General features: G+C 38.7%; 4 protein-coding genes across 5 annotated transcripts; 2 read left to right on the forward strand and 2 right to left on the reverse strand.

Moving 5' to 3' along the window:
* Window positions 1-1,076: 1,076 nt before the first annotated feature.
* On the reverse strand, window positions 1,077-6,461 carry LOC103716444 (molybdate transporter 1-like). The gene is made up of 2 exons (XM_026808218.4): window positions 5,008-6,461; window positions 1,077-1,267 (listed from the first exon to the last, which is right to left on the reverse strand). The coding sequence occupies exon 1, from the start codon at window positions 6,006-6,008 to the stop codon at window positions 5,046-5,048; it is 963 nt and encodes a 320-aa protein (XP_026664019.2). The 5' UTR covers window positions 6,009-6,461; the 3' UTR covers window positions 1,077-1,267; window positions 5,008-5,045.
* A 1,748-nt stretch (window positions 6,462-8,209) lies between these two features.
* Window positions 8,210-9,606, forward strand: LOC120106852 (protein MAINTENANCE OF MERISTEMS-like). The gene is made up of 3 exons (XM_039119954.3): window positions 8,210-9,095; window positions 9,180-9,326; window positions 9,398-9,606. The coding sequence occupies exons 1-3, from the start codon at window positions 8,382-8,384 to the stop codon at window positions 9,554-9,556; spliced, it is 1,020 nt and encodes a 339-aa protein (XP_038975882.2). The 5' UTR covers window positions 8,210-8,381; the 3' UTR covers window positions 9,557-9,606.
* Window positions 9,607-10,384: 778 nt separating this feature from the next.
* Window positions 10,385-13,841, forward strand: LOC148714932 (uncharacterized). 2 transcript variants are annotated; one of them, XM_088717019.2, is made up of 7 exons: window positions 10,385-11,975; window positions 12,063-12,356; window positions 12,471-12,634; window positions 12,713-12,806; window positions 12,879-12,974; window positions 13,053-13,313; window positions 13,407-13,841. In XM_088717019.2, exons 1-7 carry the CDS (start codon window positions 11,919-11,921, stop codon window positions 13,692-13,694), a joined length of 1,254 nt encoding a protein of 417 aa, XP_088573145.2. In that variant the 5' UTR covers window positions 10,385-11,918; the 3' UTR covers window positions 13,695-13,841. The 2 variants fall into 2 exon arrangements, with proteins under 2 accessions (XP_088573145.2, XP_088573144.2); XM_088717018.2 differs by having other exon boundaries at window positions 12,713-12,974.
* Window positions 13,842-15,811: 1,970 nt separating this feature from the next.
* LOC149751035 (uncharacterized) lies at window positions 15,812-17,468 on the reverse strand. Its single transcript, XM_089928330.1, is given in 1 exon segment — window positions 15,812-17,468. A coding segment is annotated over 1 exon segment (1,512 nt). The 5' UTR covers window positions 17,424-17,468; the 3' UTR covers window positions 15,812-15,911.
* Window positions 17,469-18,849: the final 1,381 nt, after the last annotated feature.

Raw genomic sequence — 18,849 nt, forward strand, 5'->3', positions numbered from 1 at the left:
TCTAAAGCTCTCCTTCTGCTCTTGTAGCGTTCAGGACCACCGTTGTTTCCTGGGAGCCCCCACCCCTTAGTTTTCTCAAGGAAAATTTCGATAGCAGTGTCAGAGAGGATGGACGCGCCGATGTGGAGTTTGTCATCAAAGATCTGGAGGCTAGGCTTGTGGCGGCTGGAGGCTGACGTGTCTTCCATCAGACTGTGGTAGGTGCTGAGGTCAGAGCTGCGTGAGAGAGCATCTCTTATGTGCGGCAAGTGCTAGGCATGAACCGTATTGTCCTGGAGGGAGGCTCAGCCACGGTGATCGAGTAGATCCATGAGTCGGGTCATGCGGCGGGTAGGTTGCGGCTGCTACATGACATCCGTAGTCTTTTGAAGAAGTGTCTCCCACCGGGCTGCCCATGTCTTCCATGAGGCAAATAGCGCAGCGGACTGCGTGGCATCCTTTACAGCTTATCATTCAGAGGATTTTGTTTGGGATAACCACGTCTCAGTCTCGTCTTTCATATATTTTTCTTCTTTTTTCTGACTTTATGAGCTGCACCTGCACTCGGTATGTATGAGTTGCCGATGTACCAAAAAAATAAATAAAATAAAAATAAGAGTGCCTATTTGTAATTCAGATTGGAATCATTTACGCCCATATACTTAGAAGGGCTCGTGGGTATTTACAGTGCCATCCCCAGACCCTGTGGTGATGCCGGCTGATTGAAGCAATTATTCTCAACTCTACTGAGACAAGACCAGTCCATCACTCTCTCACACCTCCCTTCCCTCTCCCATTCAAAAAAAGAAAAACGAAGTAGCTCGAAGCGACAAATTAAAAGAAGAGGAATGGTGCTCGAAGATGGGGCGGTGATGAGAATATTGACGTCAGCGGAGCGATGGAGAAGCTCCTGCTGAACCAGAAGGAGAAGCACTTCACTGCAGGTGACGTGCTCCGGGATGTCGTCATGGGCATCTCCGATGACATCACTATCCCCTTTGCCTCCGGCCTCTCCATTGCCTCCGGCCACGCCCCAGCGAAGGCATCGCAGCAGGAGGATTTGACCCATCGGAGATGCAGGGCCCAAGAAAGAATTCCGCAAAGGTATCAATACAGATAAAGTACGATACCTAAAATCTCTTAAAATGATAATATCCATAATACAATTTCCAATCTTATTTTCAACACAAACAATATCGACTACATAGCATTTATTTAATGCATAAGAATAACTCCTGGGCCGGTTCTCTAGTAGCCCCATGATCTCATCCGCGCTGCTTGCTGAAATCTGAAAAGAGCAAAAGAAACAAAAGTAAGCTAAAAAGTCTTAGCAAGTGATCTCTACCTAAAATTTGGTCAAGCATAATATGCGCAGAAAATTAATTATCATAATATAAGAATTTTGGTTATAAATAAAAGCATCCTAAAGAATATAAAGTATATATTTTAAAAACATTTATTGCATCTGGTCAAAACATAAATTCTAAATTAATGTGTTTAATTATTCATACTTTCTTCTCGCCTTTTTAACTATGGCCACAATAAAAAGTATAGTAAGTCATTTCTACCTCAAGTTTGATCAAGCATAATATATACAAAAAATCAATGATCATAATATAAGATTTACGGTTATAAATAAAAGCATTCTGAAGAAAATAAAATATATATTTCAAAAATATTTATTGCATTTGGTCAAAACATAAAATATATTTCAAATTAGTGTATTTAATTATTCATACTTTCTCCTAGCCTTTTTAACTATAACCACAATCGGCTCGTGGCGAGCTCTAAAACAGACTAGCTACTAACTAAAACATGCCATCAAGCGACATGCGCTAATTATTGCCCCACTAGAGGCCTAAAAGGAGATTGACTCTAAAATCATATGAAAAATATACTTGTTACATGTGTAGTGATTGTCTCACTGCATGGCCTGGAAGGAAACTAACTCCTAACTACAATATGCCACCAATCAGCATACATCGATGATCTGCACACCAGAGTCCCAAAAGGAGACCAGATATTTATCCATGTGATCATAGTAATGCTAGAGTGCAAATCATTGCAACAACTAAAATCAACAAATATTTCAATGCAACAATAATACAATTAATATTCCAATAAATTACTACGTGGGATTGGTCAAATATTTTTAGAAATTTATATTTATGCAGAGCACATACAACATATAATGCACAACATATAATATACAAATGCATGAATAACATTCAAAATTAAATTTCAATATATAAAAAACAAATGCATATAAGAAGATATTAGAGTAGAGGTTTTTACCACTCAACTCGCGAATCATAAAGAGTCTTTCTAACTAAGTTAGGTGGTGGTGCTCAGCATCTTAAATTTTATTAGATTTGAGTGAAAATTGAGAAGATCAGTAGCAGTGGTTTGATCTAAGGGGACAATATTATGGGACAGGCCTCTAATAGCTTGATCTGACAAGGCTGGATGAGAATCAATCAGTAGAGAATCAGGGAGCAGAACTCCACATTGATCTTTGTTGTCTGGATGATTGAGCCCCTGTGAAAAATCATTATTCACAATTAGATGATTGAGCCCCGGTGGCCAAAAACCATTTAGATTTGAGTGATGATTGATTGATCTGAGTGGGTCCAACGAGGCTCAGCAGAGATGGGTCAATAGCTCGATGAAGGGTGATCGCTCAATCGATGCACCCCAGCTATAGTTATCAAAATATGGATATATGGACGTAAAGATCGATCCATGAATTGGCTACTGCCATATGAATAATTTTTTTTCCAATTCAATCTTGTTGGAGAAAGAAAGCTGCCAAGAGAACTTTGAGATGTGCTTTTTTTATATATATATCTTTTTAGTCCATCCATGCTCGAGTCATCCTCTCTAGCAAAAAAAAAAATCATCTTCTAAGATTTTATTGCTATTCACCCTTTCTTTTTTTAGTGCTTTCATCTGATATGAAAGGGAACACAATGGAAAGTGAATTGGCTTTGGTGAGAAAGGGAAAAAGAAGAAACAAGGAGAAACATCAGGATCAATAGTCAATAAGTCACCAAGATAACATGATCCATCCGCCCCCATTGCTACCAGAATTTTATTCGATGATGTAGTCCACGATTACAGTTGATTATATATAATATTGAGTGAAGTAGTTCAGCTGTTTTTTTTTCCCACAAAAGGAGCTCAATCGTTTGAACTGTTGGATTTTAATATGGATCAATTTGTATTTCGAATTAATTTTTTTATATTTTAGGAGGCAAAATGAAAAGAAAAAAAAATGATATTTGTTGGTGCTAATCATCTTCAATTTTTTTTTTTTCTTTTTTCACCTCCAGCAAGGATGATACAGGGGAAGTAAAACAAATGTAAAGATTGCAGCACTCTGTGCAAGCAAAGTAATGAAAATCACACAGAGCTTTATATGTATAAAAAAATGTTAATTGCAATTCTATTTTTTAAGAAAAAAATGTATAAGTTTTGCTTCTCTCAACCTCCCTACTATTTTTTCCTGTTTCTTGACCTATCAATATTTGGATTCAGCATTTCTTTTGCACAAGGTTCCACTATGTTAATTAGTAACCTCAATTATTAAGCATGTGATTGGTAACATGGAGTAACATGTATTTTAATATGATTCTTTTAAAAAGAAATAAAGTGGGTTAAATTGTCTATTCTTTGTAGATGATTTTGCACTATGTTGTAGAGTTCTCAAGCCGATCTATATTCCAAGGTATTCGAAGAAGTTGACTTTTATTTCTATATTGATATACAGAAATTTGCAATATTATCTTCTTTTCATTTTTTGTAAATTTTTGTTATGATATTGTTATTAGAGCAGATTAATTGAGTATTTTTTTCATGTTTCATGTAATTTTGTTAATTGAATTATGTTTGCAATACATGTTGTTCGAATTAACTCTCCAGACCGAAACACCAGCACACCAAGTTTTTCCGATAGAAATGACTTTTTCTTTTTCTACCTACATAAACATGATTGCAATGTGAGTATTCGGTATGAAGGTATAGATTAAAATTATAAAATTTTCTGATTCACAACTATCTGATACTAATTATGTTTAAAATTTAGGTTCTTATATTTTATGCTAAGTGCATAGTAAGCATTGGAGTGCAGTGGATATACCATCTAAATAATGCCTATTAGAAGGCGAGAAGCGACAACTGTATGACAGAGGTAATAGTTGTTGTTTGACTTTTGATTTTCTTTCTTTTTTGCAGTATTTTTGGCTGCATGGTTTTTGCAAATAATTTTAACAAAAGATAACTACTCAAATAATAATATAATTTGTGATTGGTAATTTTGTAATATAATATATTGTTTTTTGTATTAGGTTATTTGTTCCATTAAAATTGCTAATAGTTAATATTGTAAGGACTATTGTCTTATTCTAGAAAATTAAGTTTAAAATAAAAATTAGCTATTAGATCTTGAAAGTATTTTTAATGGTGTAATTACATCACTAAACCTTTCTACCAAAATAGAATAAGTAATTGTTTGTATTATATTTCAATAATTTATTATTTATTTATTTTTACAAAATTAATGTGGATGGAGGAGCTTTCTACTATGCTAGGTGGCAGTCTTCGGCATCTAAAATTTTATCGGATTTAAGTGAAAATCGACAAGCATTGGTTTGATCTAAGAGGACAACATTATGGTCCAGGCCTCTAACGACTTGATCTGACGAGACCAGATATTAGTTAATAAATATAATATTTATTTATTATTTATTATTTTGTATTGATTATTATTTAAGACACCTACAGATTGCGTATAACACCGCATTCCTTTTTCTTTCCTTTTCTTTTTTTTTTTTGTCAAAACGGCAGTTCATTTCAATAAAATCAAAATTAAGTATATTATGCCAAGTCAAAAGAAAGTAAACAGTGCAACAAGTGGGAAACACCAGCTAGATTCGTCTAGATGATGTCTCCAAGGCGACGAGCCATGTAATTCCTGCTGCTATTTTTTATTATTAGTAAGCATAGGCACTAAGAGATGTATGAACTGACCTGCATATCCAAATAAGCAGCAATTTTTTAAAACCCAATCATTTCATCCACCACCTTCGTAGCACGAGCAGGAGATGGACGGCGATCCCACAAACAAACCCAAGGGAGGCGCCGGAGCCCACCAGCGACGCCGCAGCGCACACCAGCATCACAAACGCCTCCTTCTTAGACGCGATGTCCCTCGCCGCCATCGCCAGCTCCACTCCGGCGAACAGCAGCAGCACCCCCAACAACCCCACCGGAAACTCCACTAGCACTCTCAGCATCGACCCCCCAAGCACCACTCCGATGACCAGCTTCGCCGCCCCGAGCACCGCCACGCACCCGCCGCTCCGCCCGCCGAACTTGTACTGCCCTGCGAGCCCGCCGGCTCCGTGGCAGCACGGCATCGCCCCGAACCAACAACCAACCAAATTCATCAGCCCGACAGTGACCGACACCGATGTCGCCGTCGCCTCCGGCTTGTCGGGAAAGAGGTCGGTCGAGAGCTTGCACACGGCGATCACCGAATTCAGCACCGACAGTGGAATCTGAGGCACTGCTCCTTTGATGAATCCTTCTTTCCATGCATGCTTGGAGATTTTCACCGCATGGAAAGCTGATGGCCCTGCTTTCAATTCTTTTACGGCGCTCGGCTTTCTAATCATAGCCAGTATAATGCCTAACAAGAAGACAATCACGGCGGACGGCACCGAGGCTAGTAATTGTCTCCATCGCCTCCGTCGTCGTCTCTGTTCTTCGCCGGATCCTCCATGAGCAAGCTCGTTATTAGCTTCTACTTCCTCGCCTGCACCATTTATTACTACGATAAATATGGCGGCGACTATGGCTAGAAGCAGTCCATCGAGGCCTAGCCATGACCTCTCGCCCAAAGATTTCCCTTTTGCGAGATCTTGATCGTGCCGGATGTATTTGACGGCGGTCATCGCGAAGGATAACCCTTGAGATAGCTGAATTCCTCGCACGACGGGGAGGGGGATGAGCTTGTAGGCGAGTTGCATGAGCCTGGTGGCGCCAAGGAAGAAGATGACGGCCGATCGAGGTGCAGATCCCGGCGGCCAAGATCTCGGGCACGGCGAAGTCTGGGGCGCTGGAGATGGCGACGGCGGCGATGGATTTCATGGGCTGGACGGGCATGGGGACGCCGTAGAGGGCGCCGGTGAGGATGTTGTAGACGCCGGTGAAGATTGAGGGTGGTGCCGAGGTCGAGGCCGTTGGCCAGAGCCAAGGCGAGGATGATGGGGATGTAGGTGCCGAGGTCTCCCATGGCACCGTTCAGCTCGGACCATTTTGACTGCAAGGCTAGGTTGGCCCGGACCTTGGCGAAGAGGCCGGCCGGGGTGCCGTTGGGAGTCTCGCCGTCTTCCACGTTGATCAAATTATTCGTTCTGTGGGAGTAAAAAGAAAAGAAAAGGTATCGCGTTAGTTTGAGGCTAAGACGGGATTTTACATAGGGAGGAGAGCGGTTTTTTTTTTTTTTTTAAATAAAAACGGCAATCTATAAAGCTTTAACGTAAATATAAAGTAAAAAACATAAAGAAGAAGAAGCGTCTACTGCTGTAGTCCAAAGAACTTCTCCAGCATGCCGGGCAACAAAAAAGACGATCCAGTCTGCAGGCCGGTTCCTTTCGTGCGAAAGAATGATTGATCTTCTGGCTAGATGCTCATTCCATCGCTGATACGTAAACGGCACCCTTTCATGCTCACAAAATAGGAACAAAAATCAGAAAATATAATAATAGTTTTATAAAAAAAATCTAAAAATCAGAAACTTCTTTTACTGATAGTTTTATCGATCTATGATTCAAAAATCAAAAAAATAAAATATAATTCTTGCTGATTTATATTATATGATCAGATGATGAACACTAAGCAGATTAGTCATTTACCAAGCTAATATTATCTCTAGATAAATCAATATATAGTTTTCAGAACATAATGTGCACCAGTACATAATACACGGTCAGGTGATATAATATAAATTAGTCATTTAGCAACTTGACATACATTTTTAAGCAAATTGGTATATAATTTCCAAAATATTATATTCACCAATACACATTACATAGACAAGTGATACATATTCGTCAACTTTTTGATATGTACTGCAAACTTCTTTAATACACACCTAACAGTGATCCAATACATGTATAAATAAATTAATATATAATTTTCAAAATATGCTTTTTATTAATTTACACTTTATAGCTAAGTAATACATACAAAGCAAATTAGTCATTTAGCAAGTCAATACATATCTCTAGGTAAATCAATGTACAATTTCAAAATATGGTATTTATCAATACCAATACATAGTATATAATTTTCTAACTTTGCCTAATATAAAAAAGTATATACATATCATTTCTCAAAATTTATGAACTCTTAAGTGTAAAAAATCTTTTCAAAAAAAGGAATTTGGAGAAGAAAAAAAGACAGAAAAAAAAGATGAGCAAAAAAGATGGCTTGACAAAAAAGAGAATAAATAAAAAAGCTCACTAAGAAAAAAAACTACATATGATTTTTTATTTTTTGAAAAAGTGCTGAATCCATTAGCAAAAAAAGTAGGGGGAATTAATGGCCGGTCCAGTGTTGGACCGGACTATAATTTTTAGTCCCTGTTTACTCTATTTGTAACAGCCGGTCCATCCCGTTTGTGCCGTTATGTTTGAGACGAAAATAACCCTGAGATATATCCCGAAACAGCCGGTCCATCTCGTTTCTCTCTTTCTGTTTGAGACGATATTAGCCCTGAAGTCCCCAACGGATTCGGCTTCATCTCTTCCCCTTTTCCCCCATTTTGCAATCCTATCTCCTCCCCACGAAAATTTCCATCTTCCTCACCGATTCCGGTTGATCTGGTGTCCCCCGTTTGAAACCCTAAGACCGTAAACAAGCTACCCACCGGGAAATCACTCTTGCTCCAGACCGAGAGTTCCTCTGTCGACTCTATTTTCCGGCCGGTCTCCGACTGAGAGCTCTGAGACGACGGCATTTTGTCGACTCCCACACCTGAAGCTTTCCTTGACGCTCGCGTCTTCGCCCTGATCGTTGGTCGACGGCGCTTCGTTCGACCTCACTTCCCAAACCCTCTCCGAGGCATATTGCCGGTTCTTCGACGGTTTGTAATCCCTGGATCATAATTTCTCGATTAGGTTTTCGTAGCAACAAACTGTAATATAGTATTGTTGGGCATTTATTTTCATAATGTGCGAATGCTTAGGATTTAATTTCTTTCGTCCTCTGTTCGTTGTTATAGTTTATTAAAATCATTCATTATCCCGTCTATGTTTTACTCAATTATATGTTTCTATTTTTGAGTTGATTTTATTCACAATTTGTGTTTGAATATATTTGTGTTGCAGACAATTTTCATGGCTCCAATTAAGACTAAACGCAGAGCACATGCTGTTGGCCCTAAAAATATGGTCAATGGTAGGTGCTATTTCAGCCATTTTGTTAATTTTATGGTCACCCTAGTTCCGTTATTGTCGCATGAGCAAAAGGTTAGGATCACCGGCACACCTTTTGGCCATTTGCTAGGTCTGCCATATATTAAACAGAGTAGGCCTGTCCTGGACACTCTGCTCTCCTTCTGGGATGACGAGGAGGAGGGTTTTTGGTTTAGTAAGGTTTTAGTTCCTTTTGTAGGGAGCGATTTTGCACTAATTCTTGGTCTAAGTGCGACGGGCGATGAGGTAGAATTGCATAGTAAGGGGAGGGTCACGTCTGACCTCATCATCCGTTTTTTTGAGGGGGACCATAAAAAAGCCAATAGAAATGCAGTAAAGAGTAGATTACAATTTCTTGTTGGAAAGAGCGGACAACAAGATGTAGAGGATTTCACAAAGTTATGGGTTCTATATGTCTTTGTGACTATCCTCTTTCCAACTATACACTATTACGTTCCTAAGGCATTATGTTCATATCTTGATGATTTAGACCGCTTAGGTTCATATAGTTGGGGTCTTGCTGTTTTTGCTTTTCTTCGCCAACAAATACCTAGTGTAGCCGATAGTGTGCGGTCAAGGAATATCACTGGGAAAGGATCGGCTAAATATATGGACGGCTGCACGGTCGCTTTGGTGGTAAGCATCTTAATATCTATTTTTAATTTCATTGTTAAGATATGTATTTACTTTTAATTTTATGTTTACATTGATTTTTTGCAGGCATGGGCTGTTGAGCATGCGAACAGCCTTGTTGGAAGCCAACGACCCACCTTCATGTATCCACGTCTCCTGCGTTGGAGCAATGTCTCATTTCCTCGCAAGGTGGACGTGATTTCTGAAATCATGAAGAACTTAAAACGATATCAGGTTTGACTTATTATTTGTTACATCGAAAATAATTTGAGTTGATGCCAAACTTAAGTTTTCGCTTGCAACAGGTGATCGAGAAGCTAGAGCCTAGAGAGGAGGAGTTGCACATTCTCTCGCGAGGAAGGCCACGAGACGTTGCTTCCATAGAGATGCGAAGAGATGATGCATTGGTAAAGGGTTTACAAAACATTTTCAATGTTTGTACAGAAATCTTACAATCATTCTAGACTTTCGCACGTATCTTTCAATTGGCGGCACACACTTATGTACATTTGGCACACACCTCTCTTGTAGATAGACATCATTATTTCTTGGCAGCACACAGTTATTTTATCTGTCAACATAGTAAATAGAACTGTGCACACAGTTAAACGTTATTAGGAAATTGTTGTAGAAGTGGTTGGGATGAGGTAGTAAAAGGGCATAAACACTCAATCCAGATTGGCACATCCCAAAATGAAGCAGTGAACTCCTATTTTTGATGAGTAGAAGGTTTGGCAAAGTTTAATCACCGTTATTCTACCCCGGAACACAGTTATTTCAACTGTGCACACAGTTTATGATACTATACACACAGTTTATTTGTTTCGGAACACAGTTATTTTGTCTGTCAACATAGTAAATAGAACTGTGCACACAGTTAAACGTTATTAGGAAATTGTTGTAGAAGTGGTTGGGATGAGGTAGTAAAAGGGCATAAACACTCAATCCAGATTGGCACATCCCAAAATGAAGCAGTGAACTCCTATTTTTGATGAGTAGAAGGTTTGGCAAAGTTTAATCACCGTTATTCTACCCCGGAACACAGTTATTTCAACTGTGCACACAGTTTATGATACTATACACACAGTTTATTTGTTTCGGAACTCAGTTATTTTGTCTGTCAACATAGTAAATAGAACTGTGCACACAGTTAAACGTTATTAGGGAATTGCTGTAGAAGTGGTTGGGATGAGGTAGTAAAAGGGCATAAACACTCAATCCAGATTGGCACATCCCAAAATGAAACAGTGAACTCCTATTTTTGATAAGTACAAGGTTTAGTAATATTTGAACACCGTTATTCTATCCCGGAACATAGTTATTTCAACTATGCACACAGTTTATTTGTTGGAAAGCACAGTTAAATTAACTGCGAACACAGTTAATAAAACTGCGCACACAGTTAAGTATTATTCTGAAATTGTTGAAAGTGGTTTGAGATGGGGTACTAAAATGGAGTAAACACTAAATCTACATTGCTACATCTCTTAATGAAATAGTGAACACTTAATTTTGATGAATAGAAGGTTTGGCAAAGTTTGAAGACTGTTATTCTACCCTGAAACATAGTTGCTTCAATTATGCACACAATAAGTTCTACTCTGCACACAATTTCTTTGTTTCCGAACACAGATAAATTAACTGCGAACATAGTTAATTAAACTGTGCACCCAGTTAAGTGATATTCAGAAAATGTTGCATAAGATGGCATGCTGAATTTTATGAAACTCCGATACACTTTTAAGCATAGAAATAATAGTATCTGAAACTGTAATACACAGTTTAAGCGTTTGTTAAGCATTTCTTTTTCTTTTCTTTTTTCTTCTCTTCTTCCCGATGCCCCTTCTTCTTTCCTCTTGCATCTAGACATCAATATTTATTGGCAGCACACACTAACAACAACTCGGCACACATCTTTCTTCATTTGGAACACTCCTGTAAATTGATGGGAAGTCCTGTAAATTGATGGGAAGTTCTTATTTCTATATGGCACACAATATATCATATCTGTAACCATTATTCTTTCGCAATAGCAATAACTTTAAACCATTAGGCACCTATTTACTTGCATTCGGTATGCACTTTTCACTTGCCGGCATACACTTAGCTCCATTTGGCACACACCTATCTTTTCTACGCACATCATTAATTCTTGCTAGCACATGCTTACAAACAACTTGCGCACATATAATTTCAACAGTCTTTAAGGAAATACATACAGTTAGTTTGATAACTCTTTTGTTTTAGTTACCTTCATCTAGCCATAGGGAACCTCATCCAATGGAAAGCATAGAGAAACGCATGACATTGGTTGAGAGCTGTTTAAGAAGACATGGCTTTAGTTTACAAGACCCTGAAACTGTTGGGGATGATGAAGGGGGGGACGATCGCCGGTTGGTCCTGATAGATAAGAGGTTGTCCATAGTCGAAAAGGTCCTCCAAGATAAGGGCCTCTTGTCGGATGACCAACGAACTGAGCATGCGACTGGTTCTACAATGGTAATCAAAGTTTGACGAATTATTAACTCAATCTTCTTGTTGAACTTGTATTTTTGTATGACTTTAATACCACACATTCTCAGGTGAGGGAAGATCATACTGCAGTTGGTGAAGCTCTGGATCAAGCTGCAGCGGAATTAGAGGTTTTGCAACATAGTGAAGAAATGGTGGAGGTTTGTAATTATTTTCTTGACATCATTATTTGATTATAGATTTGTAGTGTATATTGTAGAAGTGTAAAATGCATATTCCTATCAGGTTATTTGGCCCACTGATGTCCAACAAGGTGAAAAGTTCCTTCGAGAAGCAACACCTTTTGATGATGCTATGGATCAATGCGATGCGGAAGAAGAGGATATGCACCATAGTGCAGATGACTTGGAGGTAGAGTAACTTTTGCATCGTAAGGCAAATTATAATTTGACAATTAAATAATTATTGTAATTTACTGAAATTGCATAATACTAGCAGGTTATTTGGGAGCATGATACTCCTTGCGAGAAGAAATGTGGATCGACCACCAAATATGTCTCCTCCTTATGCAGGCGCGTGAAGTTTGGAGCACGCGAGAGAAAGGCAACGGAGAAAGCAAAAGCCATATCCCAATTTTCGAAGACTTATAAAAGAGCACACAAAAAACAGAAAGTCAAGAAATTGGATGATTCGCCCGATTACTCAAGTAAGTTTCTGTTGCCTATAAGTACTGCACTTATGGAGCTACACAGGTCTACTCCAATCGTCAAAGAAACTCTCCCTCCTAAAGAGGTATAGCATTATTTTCATTTTCCCTAAAATTCTATATCCATATGTCAGCTGCTGATTCAATATCCCATGTCTTTGCTAACTTATATTGTTGTCTTCACTTTTAATTGTTCTTAGCAATTACTACAATCCTGTGACATAATTGATGTTGAGAGATCGGCGTCGCCTGAAAGGTCAATAAAAGTGGCACCAAAACTAACGTATCACGGGAAGGGGGAAGGTATACTTCCTCTTTACTATGAAGAAGCTATTGATTTCTTTCTACAAGGAAACAACTTCGAGTAAGTTTCTTTTATTAACTGTGCAATTTCACATTTCTCACAAATAAAGTACCTTAAACATGTCAATGAAATACGTAGGCAAACAATATGGGAAGATGCAGATAATTTGAGACCATCATGCACTGGTGATGCCATAGTCCAGCTCCTTCATGATGGGCCACTACGCAGTGATGTACGTAAATTAGAGACGTACCTCAGTTTAATCTATATCACTTGCTTATTTAACATTTTTCCTGAAGTACAGGTCATGAACGTGTATTTTTCTGTGTTGGAGCTATTCCATCGAGAATACGTTGAGCCCGTTGATAATCCAAGTATTTACATGCGTTGCGAGATACAGGTTATTTACATCAACATTTTAAATTAGAGGAACCACGTTTTGAAACATTTTAATTGTGTGCCATTATAAATTTAATAGGCTGCTGTAGTTCCACATCTTTCAAGCGTTCGTGATGTGACAGCTGATGTTACCAGAAAGATTTTAGATTCTTTGCAGCCTAGTATTCGGAAGTGGTTAGGGCAAATTCAACTTTTCGATCTCGAACAGTGTAGATATTTATTTATTCCAATGAATACGGGATGGCATTGGTATCTAATTGCTCTGGACTTGACGAACCAATGTTTTGAATGCTACAACTCGATGTGGAGCTTCCATGTACCAGATGACGTTGTCAAATTTGTGGGTATCAATTGTACAATCTTTTACATCGTTTTTGTTTTTAAATTGAATCACAAGTTAAGCAGATATAATATATTGTGAACATTCTTGCAGGCATCATTTTTGAGACACTGGTTAGAAGATTGCATTGGATACCATATCCCTGATTGTCCCGTTCGAGAAATTAGAGAGTGCGCACAACAGCCACTAGATAGTGTGGACTGCGGGGTGTATGTCCTCATGTATGCCGAGGAACTGATACGTGGCACTACCAGAGCATTACCGGAGGAGTTCAAGGATCCCTCTATGTACAGGACCTGGGTTGCAGGAAAACTTTTGTTAAATACTCGTTGTCTTACAATTGATAGGTTCTGGTCGTGGTATGACGAGAAGAAGAAATAGGCATAGAGAATAGAGCCTTCAGATGTAAATCTTTCTTGTAACAGTTTTAATTTCTGTGTAATTATACTGGTTGACACAGTACCTTCAGATGTAAATCTTTCTTGTAACAGTTTTAATTTCTGTGTAATTATACTGGTTGACACAGTACCTTCAGATGTAAATCTTTCTTGTAACAGTTTTAATTTCTGTGTAATTATACTGGTTGACACAGTTATGACGATTAAATTGAATGATTTTGAGAAAAGTCTAATTTGCCTATATCTCTTTGCTGTCGTGCTATATAAAGGATGCAATGACAATGTGTATTTGTTGATTTTTGTGACTCCCCGCCATCCTTTTTTTTGGTGCCATGGTGTGCCATGCTTCTGATGGCACAATGAATTTTCTGAAACGCTAGAAGCCAGTTGAACACAACCTCCAGGGATAGATAACAACAAGTGTGTTCCAACCAAACGTTGATGTGTGCAAACATTAACAAATTTTGTGCCAAGCTAGGTGCCATGGTTTGGTTTGTCATGCTGCATTTAATTGATTTCGATACTGTTTTTCTTACAGGTATGTTTTTATTTTAGTTGAAAAGCAGGTTTTGAGTAAAGTAATGACCAACTTTGCAAACCTTGAGTGTACGGGACAAATATGCAAGTACAAAGTGAAAATCATGTTTCTGTTGAACATTAACTTCCGAGACAGGATTCAACTACTGTGTTCCAACCAAACGATGCTGCGTGCAAACAGTAATTAATTGTGTTCCAGGAATGTAGAAGTGTGTTCAATTGTTTAAATAGAAGTGTCAGTTGTGTGCTTGGGATTTATGTATGGGTTCCACTCATACTTAAATGCGTTCCAAGCATAGTTTACTGTTTGCGAATCATCTGAATTTCAAGAAGCTTCTGTCTTATATTTGTCCAATATCATCAACAGTAAGAGTGTGCCGGGGCAAATGGCACACTAAAGAGCAACTCAAAAATCTGACATTGTCTAAAACAAGTGTGTTCCAAGCAATTTTTATTGGGTGCAAACCTTAAAAAAATGAGTGCCAGGCTTTTATAAGTGAGCACACCACATACTGAAATGTGTTCCAAGCGTAGCTTACTGTTTCTGTAGAATGAACATTTATGTGCCAGGCTTCTACAAGTGGATTCCAATCATACTTAAATGCGTTCCATTGCAATCCAATGAAGTGTGCACCAGTATGGAATGTGTGCCAGGATTCACAGATTGTGTTCGAAGTTCACTTAACATGGTGACAGGAACTTTCAGTGAATTTTAACAGTGTGCCTTGGTGTACCATATTATGTTAACTCCTTTTATTTGCTATAAATACAGTGTTCCAGTACTAATAAACGGTGTGCTTCGGATTACTGTATGCTGCGTAGTACATATGATTGACATGTTGCACAACCAGAGGTGTGCCATGGTGTGCCAAGGGTTGCTTACTAAGAAATTGGTATAGAGACACACAATCATCTGAATTTCAAGAAGCTTCTGTCTTATATTTGTCCAATATCATCAACAGTAAGAGTGTGCCGGGGCAAATGGCACACTAAAGTATCTGAAATTGTTTCAAAGCAACTCAAATATCTGACATTGTCTAAAACAAGTGTGTTCCAAGCAATTTTTGTTGGGTGCAAACCTAAAAAAAATGAGTGCCAGGCTTTTATAAGTCTGCACACCACATACTGAAATGTGTTCCAAGCATAGTTTACTGTTTGCGTAGAATGAACATTTATGTGCCAGGCTTCTAGAAGTGGATTCCAATCATACTTAAATGCGTTCCATTGCAATCCAATGAAGTGTGCACCAGTATGGAATGTGTGCCAGGATTCACATATTGTGTTCGAAGTTCACTTAACATGGTGACAGGAACTTTCAGTGAAGTTTAACAGTGTGCCTTGGTGTACCATATTATGTTAACTCCTTTTATTTGCTATAAATACAGTGTTCCAGTACTAATAAACGGTGTGCTTCGGATTACTGTATGCTGCATAGTACATATGACTGACATGTTGCACAACCAGAGGTGTGCCATGGTGTGCCAAGAGAGTGTGCCATGGTGTGCCAGTAAGAGTGTGCCGGGGGAACCAGAGAACAATGCAATTCATTTCATTGACATCAATTGTTTCTGCAAAATTCTACCACAACAAAATAAGAAGCAAATGACTACGACAAAAATAAAAAATTCAGATCTCCATACATTACACCTAATCTCCAAAATATTTAGTCGATGGCCACATTACAAGTTCTTCTGTTGTGCCCAAGCTTTCCGCAGCGTCCACATTTTATATGACGTACTAACTCCCCTTGCGAAGGTCTTCTCTTTTTTTTTGGCCTACCTGGTCGAGTCTTTCTGATTGGGGGTAAAATATGAATCTCATCTGAGGCACTATAGGGCTCCTCGATATCAGGAATTGGACTAATAGCTTCGGCATATGTTGCTCTGTACATTTCAGTTTTGAAACAATTATCAGTGAAGTGGTACAGTGATCTACCAGCCTTCTCAATGCATGCACATGCATGCTTACATGGCATGCGGAATATGTGCCACTCGCCACAAGAGCATTTGTTATTCTGGAGGTCAACTTCGCAAGAGTAGTTTGTATCCTTTACGTCATATATCATTATGTTTGACGTAAATACGGATAATCTCCGACCGTCTTCTGCATTTCTATGCAATACTTTCTCTGCATCTGGGCATAGATTTGTTTGAATATTGTAACCTCGATTACGCCGTTCATGCATCAATGTCATTATTTGAATCCTAATATGGTCAACCAACTGAGGCACGGGAAGATGGCGAGCCTCCAAGATCCAACTATTGAAACACTCTGCCACGTTAGATGTCATAATACCCCATCGTGGACCTGGAAATACTGCATTTGCCCAATGCTTCGGATTTGCATTAAGGAGAAAAGTTCTACTCCCTGGAGCATCTAATGTAAGCTTGCTAATTATTTTGTGGAAAACATTCAGCCTTGGAGTATAAGCAGCAGCATTTAGTAAATCGAGCAGCCTTTTTCTCTCACTTGCACAATAATGGACAAGCACCTGCATTAACAATAATAAAAGGATGAGATCATCAACATCCTAAATTAGTTAGATATATTCTATGCTGAAAATTAAAAATATGACTATACATACCTGATTCTTGAAGTTGTCTTTCACATGACGGAAACAATATGAGTGGTAACTACCAGGAAAGTACTTCGGCACTGATTTAATAATTCCTTGATGTCTATCCGTCATAAATGTGATCTGCTCACTTCGCCACTCAATGCAACTATAAATTGCTTCTTTCAAATTCCGACAAAACCAGTCCCAATTGTCATCCGTCTCCGTATCGACCACACCGTAAGCAATAGGAAACATATCGTCGTTCGCATCTTTGGAAGTCGCACCAAGAACTACTCCTCCATCCTTATGCTTTATAAATGTTCCATCCATAAAAATCAAAGGTCTACAACCTCTTATGAAACCCACTACTGAAGCATGAAATGAAATAAATAGGCGTCTGAATCGACCTTCAATAGTTTCATACTTCGCTATGCTGCCAGGGTTGGTCTCAAGAATGGCATCGCAATACCAGCGTATCCGGTCATAAGATTTTGATCTGTGACCATAAAGGTCCTTCATAGCCACCTCCTTGCCATGCCAAGCTTGATGATACGGCAATTCAACACCATATTCTCGACGAATATCCTTTACGATATCAGTAGGCCTATATAACGGCATATCTTGAAGTTTTTCTTTAACTATGTTTGAAACCCAACGTTTCGAAGCCTTAGGATGCGACCGGACTTGCAACCCTCCGCCACATGTATGCTGACTATTCATTTTTTTAATTGCAAAGCTTTCTTGATTTCCAAGTCGGGAAGCATGGATACGCCATTCACATCCTTCGTATGCACATTCCACGGTCACTCGCAGGCGATCGTTCTTCACAAATACAAAATCTCTACAATTTGCAATGCAAAAGTTGCGAATCGTGTCGCGAAGAGTTTCCACATCATTGAACTCCTGACCAACACCCTCAATAGAAGTTTTCCAAGCATCCAAAGAATTTCTTTGACTAGGTTGCTCTTCGATTGCCGCTCTTGTTTCTTCAACAACTCGACCGAAATTACTTGAGCTACCTTTTGAAAAAATTTTTGATCGGCAACTGCACTCAACATTTTGGGCTGGGCCACTATCCCTACAATTAGTTTAACAAAAATTCAGCATACTAACTATTAAATTAGTGATTAACATGAAAAAACTAATATGTGAAATATGCAATACAACAAAGAGTTAAACTAAGATTACCAAAATAGAAAAAGATGCAATTAACTACTGCATTACCTCATATCAATTACGACATCGGCTGCTTCGATCAAGCATGGAATATGACTAACAACCAACTCGATCACCGGCGCATTTAAGTTGACGTGTATTTGATGCATTTTCCGAACATCATTATCCCCCAGGAGCGAAACAACCATTCTAGACTTGTTTGGAATAAAATATTTAACTTCTACCATTGTATCAGACAGATGTCTCCACCTATCCACTATTTCTTTGTAAATTTGATCGAGATTTGTGTCTTCGGAGATGGAAATAATAATAGCTTCGCCACCATAAGAACAAATAGCCATGAAAACAGGGCTATTTGTTTTTTTGGAATCCATGACAATAGAAAAATGAAAAAAGGGGAAATGATTGAAGTTCCGAATGCTATTACAACGATGAAGCGAAGGGAATGCTGACACAGCAACTATTTCTCGAATATGATATCATCAATGAGAGTCACACGTTTAGGTCTCCAAACAGTATATGAGCAATGGCAGAAAAACATCAAGATAATCCAGCAGCTAAAACAGGGTTTTCATTTGATCAAAGCTGGGAAACAGAGGAGAAAAGAGGGATAGCAACTTTATTTCGAATATGAAATCAGCAATGGAAGTCACAATATCCATGAACAATCTGAACTGTAGTTTCTTCCGCTTCAAAGTCTCCCCTTTCCGCTTCATTCTTCCGGATCCAAGAAGCAAAATCGAAGAAGCCGGTCCATCCCATGCGAATGATCAGCAATGGAAGTCACAATATCCATGAACAATCTGAACTGTAGTTTCTTCCGCTTCAAAGTCTCCCCTTTCCGCTTCATTCTTCCGGATCCAAGAAG

Source organism: Phoenix dactylifera, chromosome 17 (assembly GCF_051530095.1).
Source record: "Phoenix dactylifera cultivar Ajwa chromosome 17, Ajwa_hap1_PhDact_Kaust_v1.1, whole genome shotgun sequence".
NCBI lineage: Eukaryota > Viridiplantae > Streptophyta > Magnoliopsida > Arecales > Arecaceae > Phoenix > Phoenix dactylifera.

Excerpts from the sequence above, each read along its gene's own strand:
- LOC103716444 (XM_026808218.4), bottom strand. The coding sequence starts at position 6,008 with ATGCAACTCGCCTACAAGCTCATCCCCCTCCCCGTCGTGCGAGGAATT.
- LOC120106852 (XM_039119954.3), top strand. The coding sequence starts at position 8,382 with ATGGCTCCAATTAAGACTAAACGCAGAGCACATGCTGTTGGCCCTAAA. Across the intron at positions 9,096-9,179 it reads GCTGCACGGTCGCTTTGGTG|GCATGGGCTGTTGAGCATGC; the intron begins GTAAGCATCTTA and ends GATTTTTTGCAG. Across the intron at positions 9,327-9,397 it reads AGAACTTAAAACGATATCAG|GTGATCGAGAAGCTAGAGCC; the intron begins GTTTGACTTATT and ends CGCTTGCAACAG.
- LOC148714932 (XM_088717018.2), top strand. The coding sequence starts at position 11,919 with ATGGATCAATGCGATGCGGAAGAAGAGGATATGCACCATAGTGCAGAT. Across the intron at positions 12,635-12,712 it reads CTACAAGGAAACAACTTCGA|GCAAACAATATGGGAAGATG; the intron begins GTAAGTTTCTTT and ends TGAAATACGTAG. Across the intron at positions 12,975-13,052 it reads ACATGCGTTGCGAGATACAG|GCTGCTGTAGTTCCACATCT; the intron begins GTTATTTACATC and ends TAAATTTAATAG.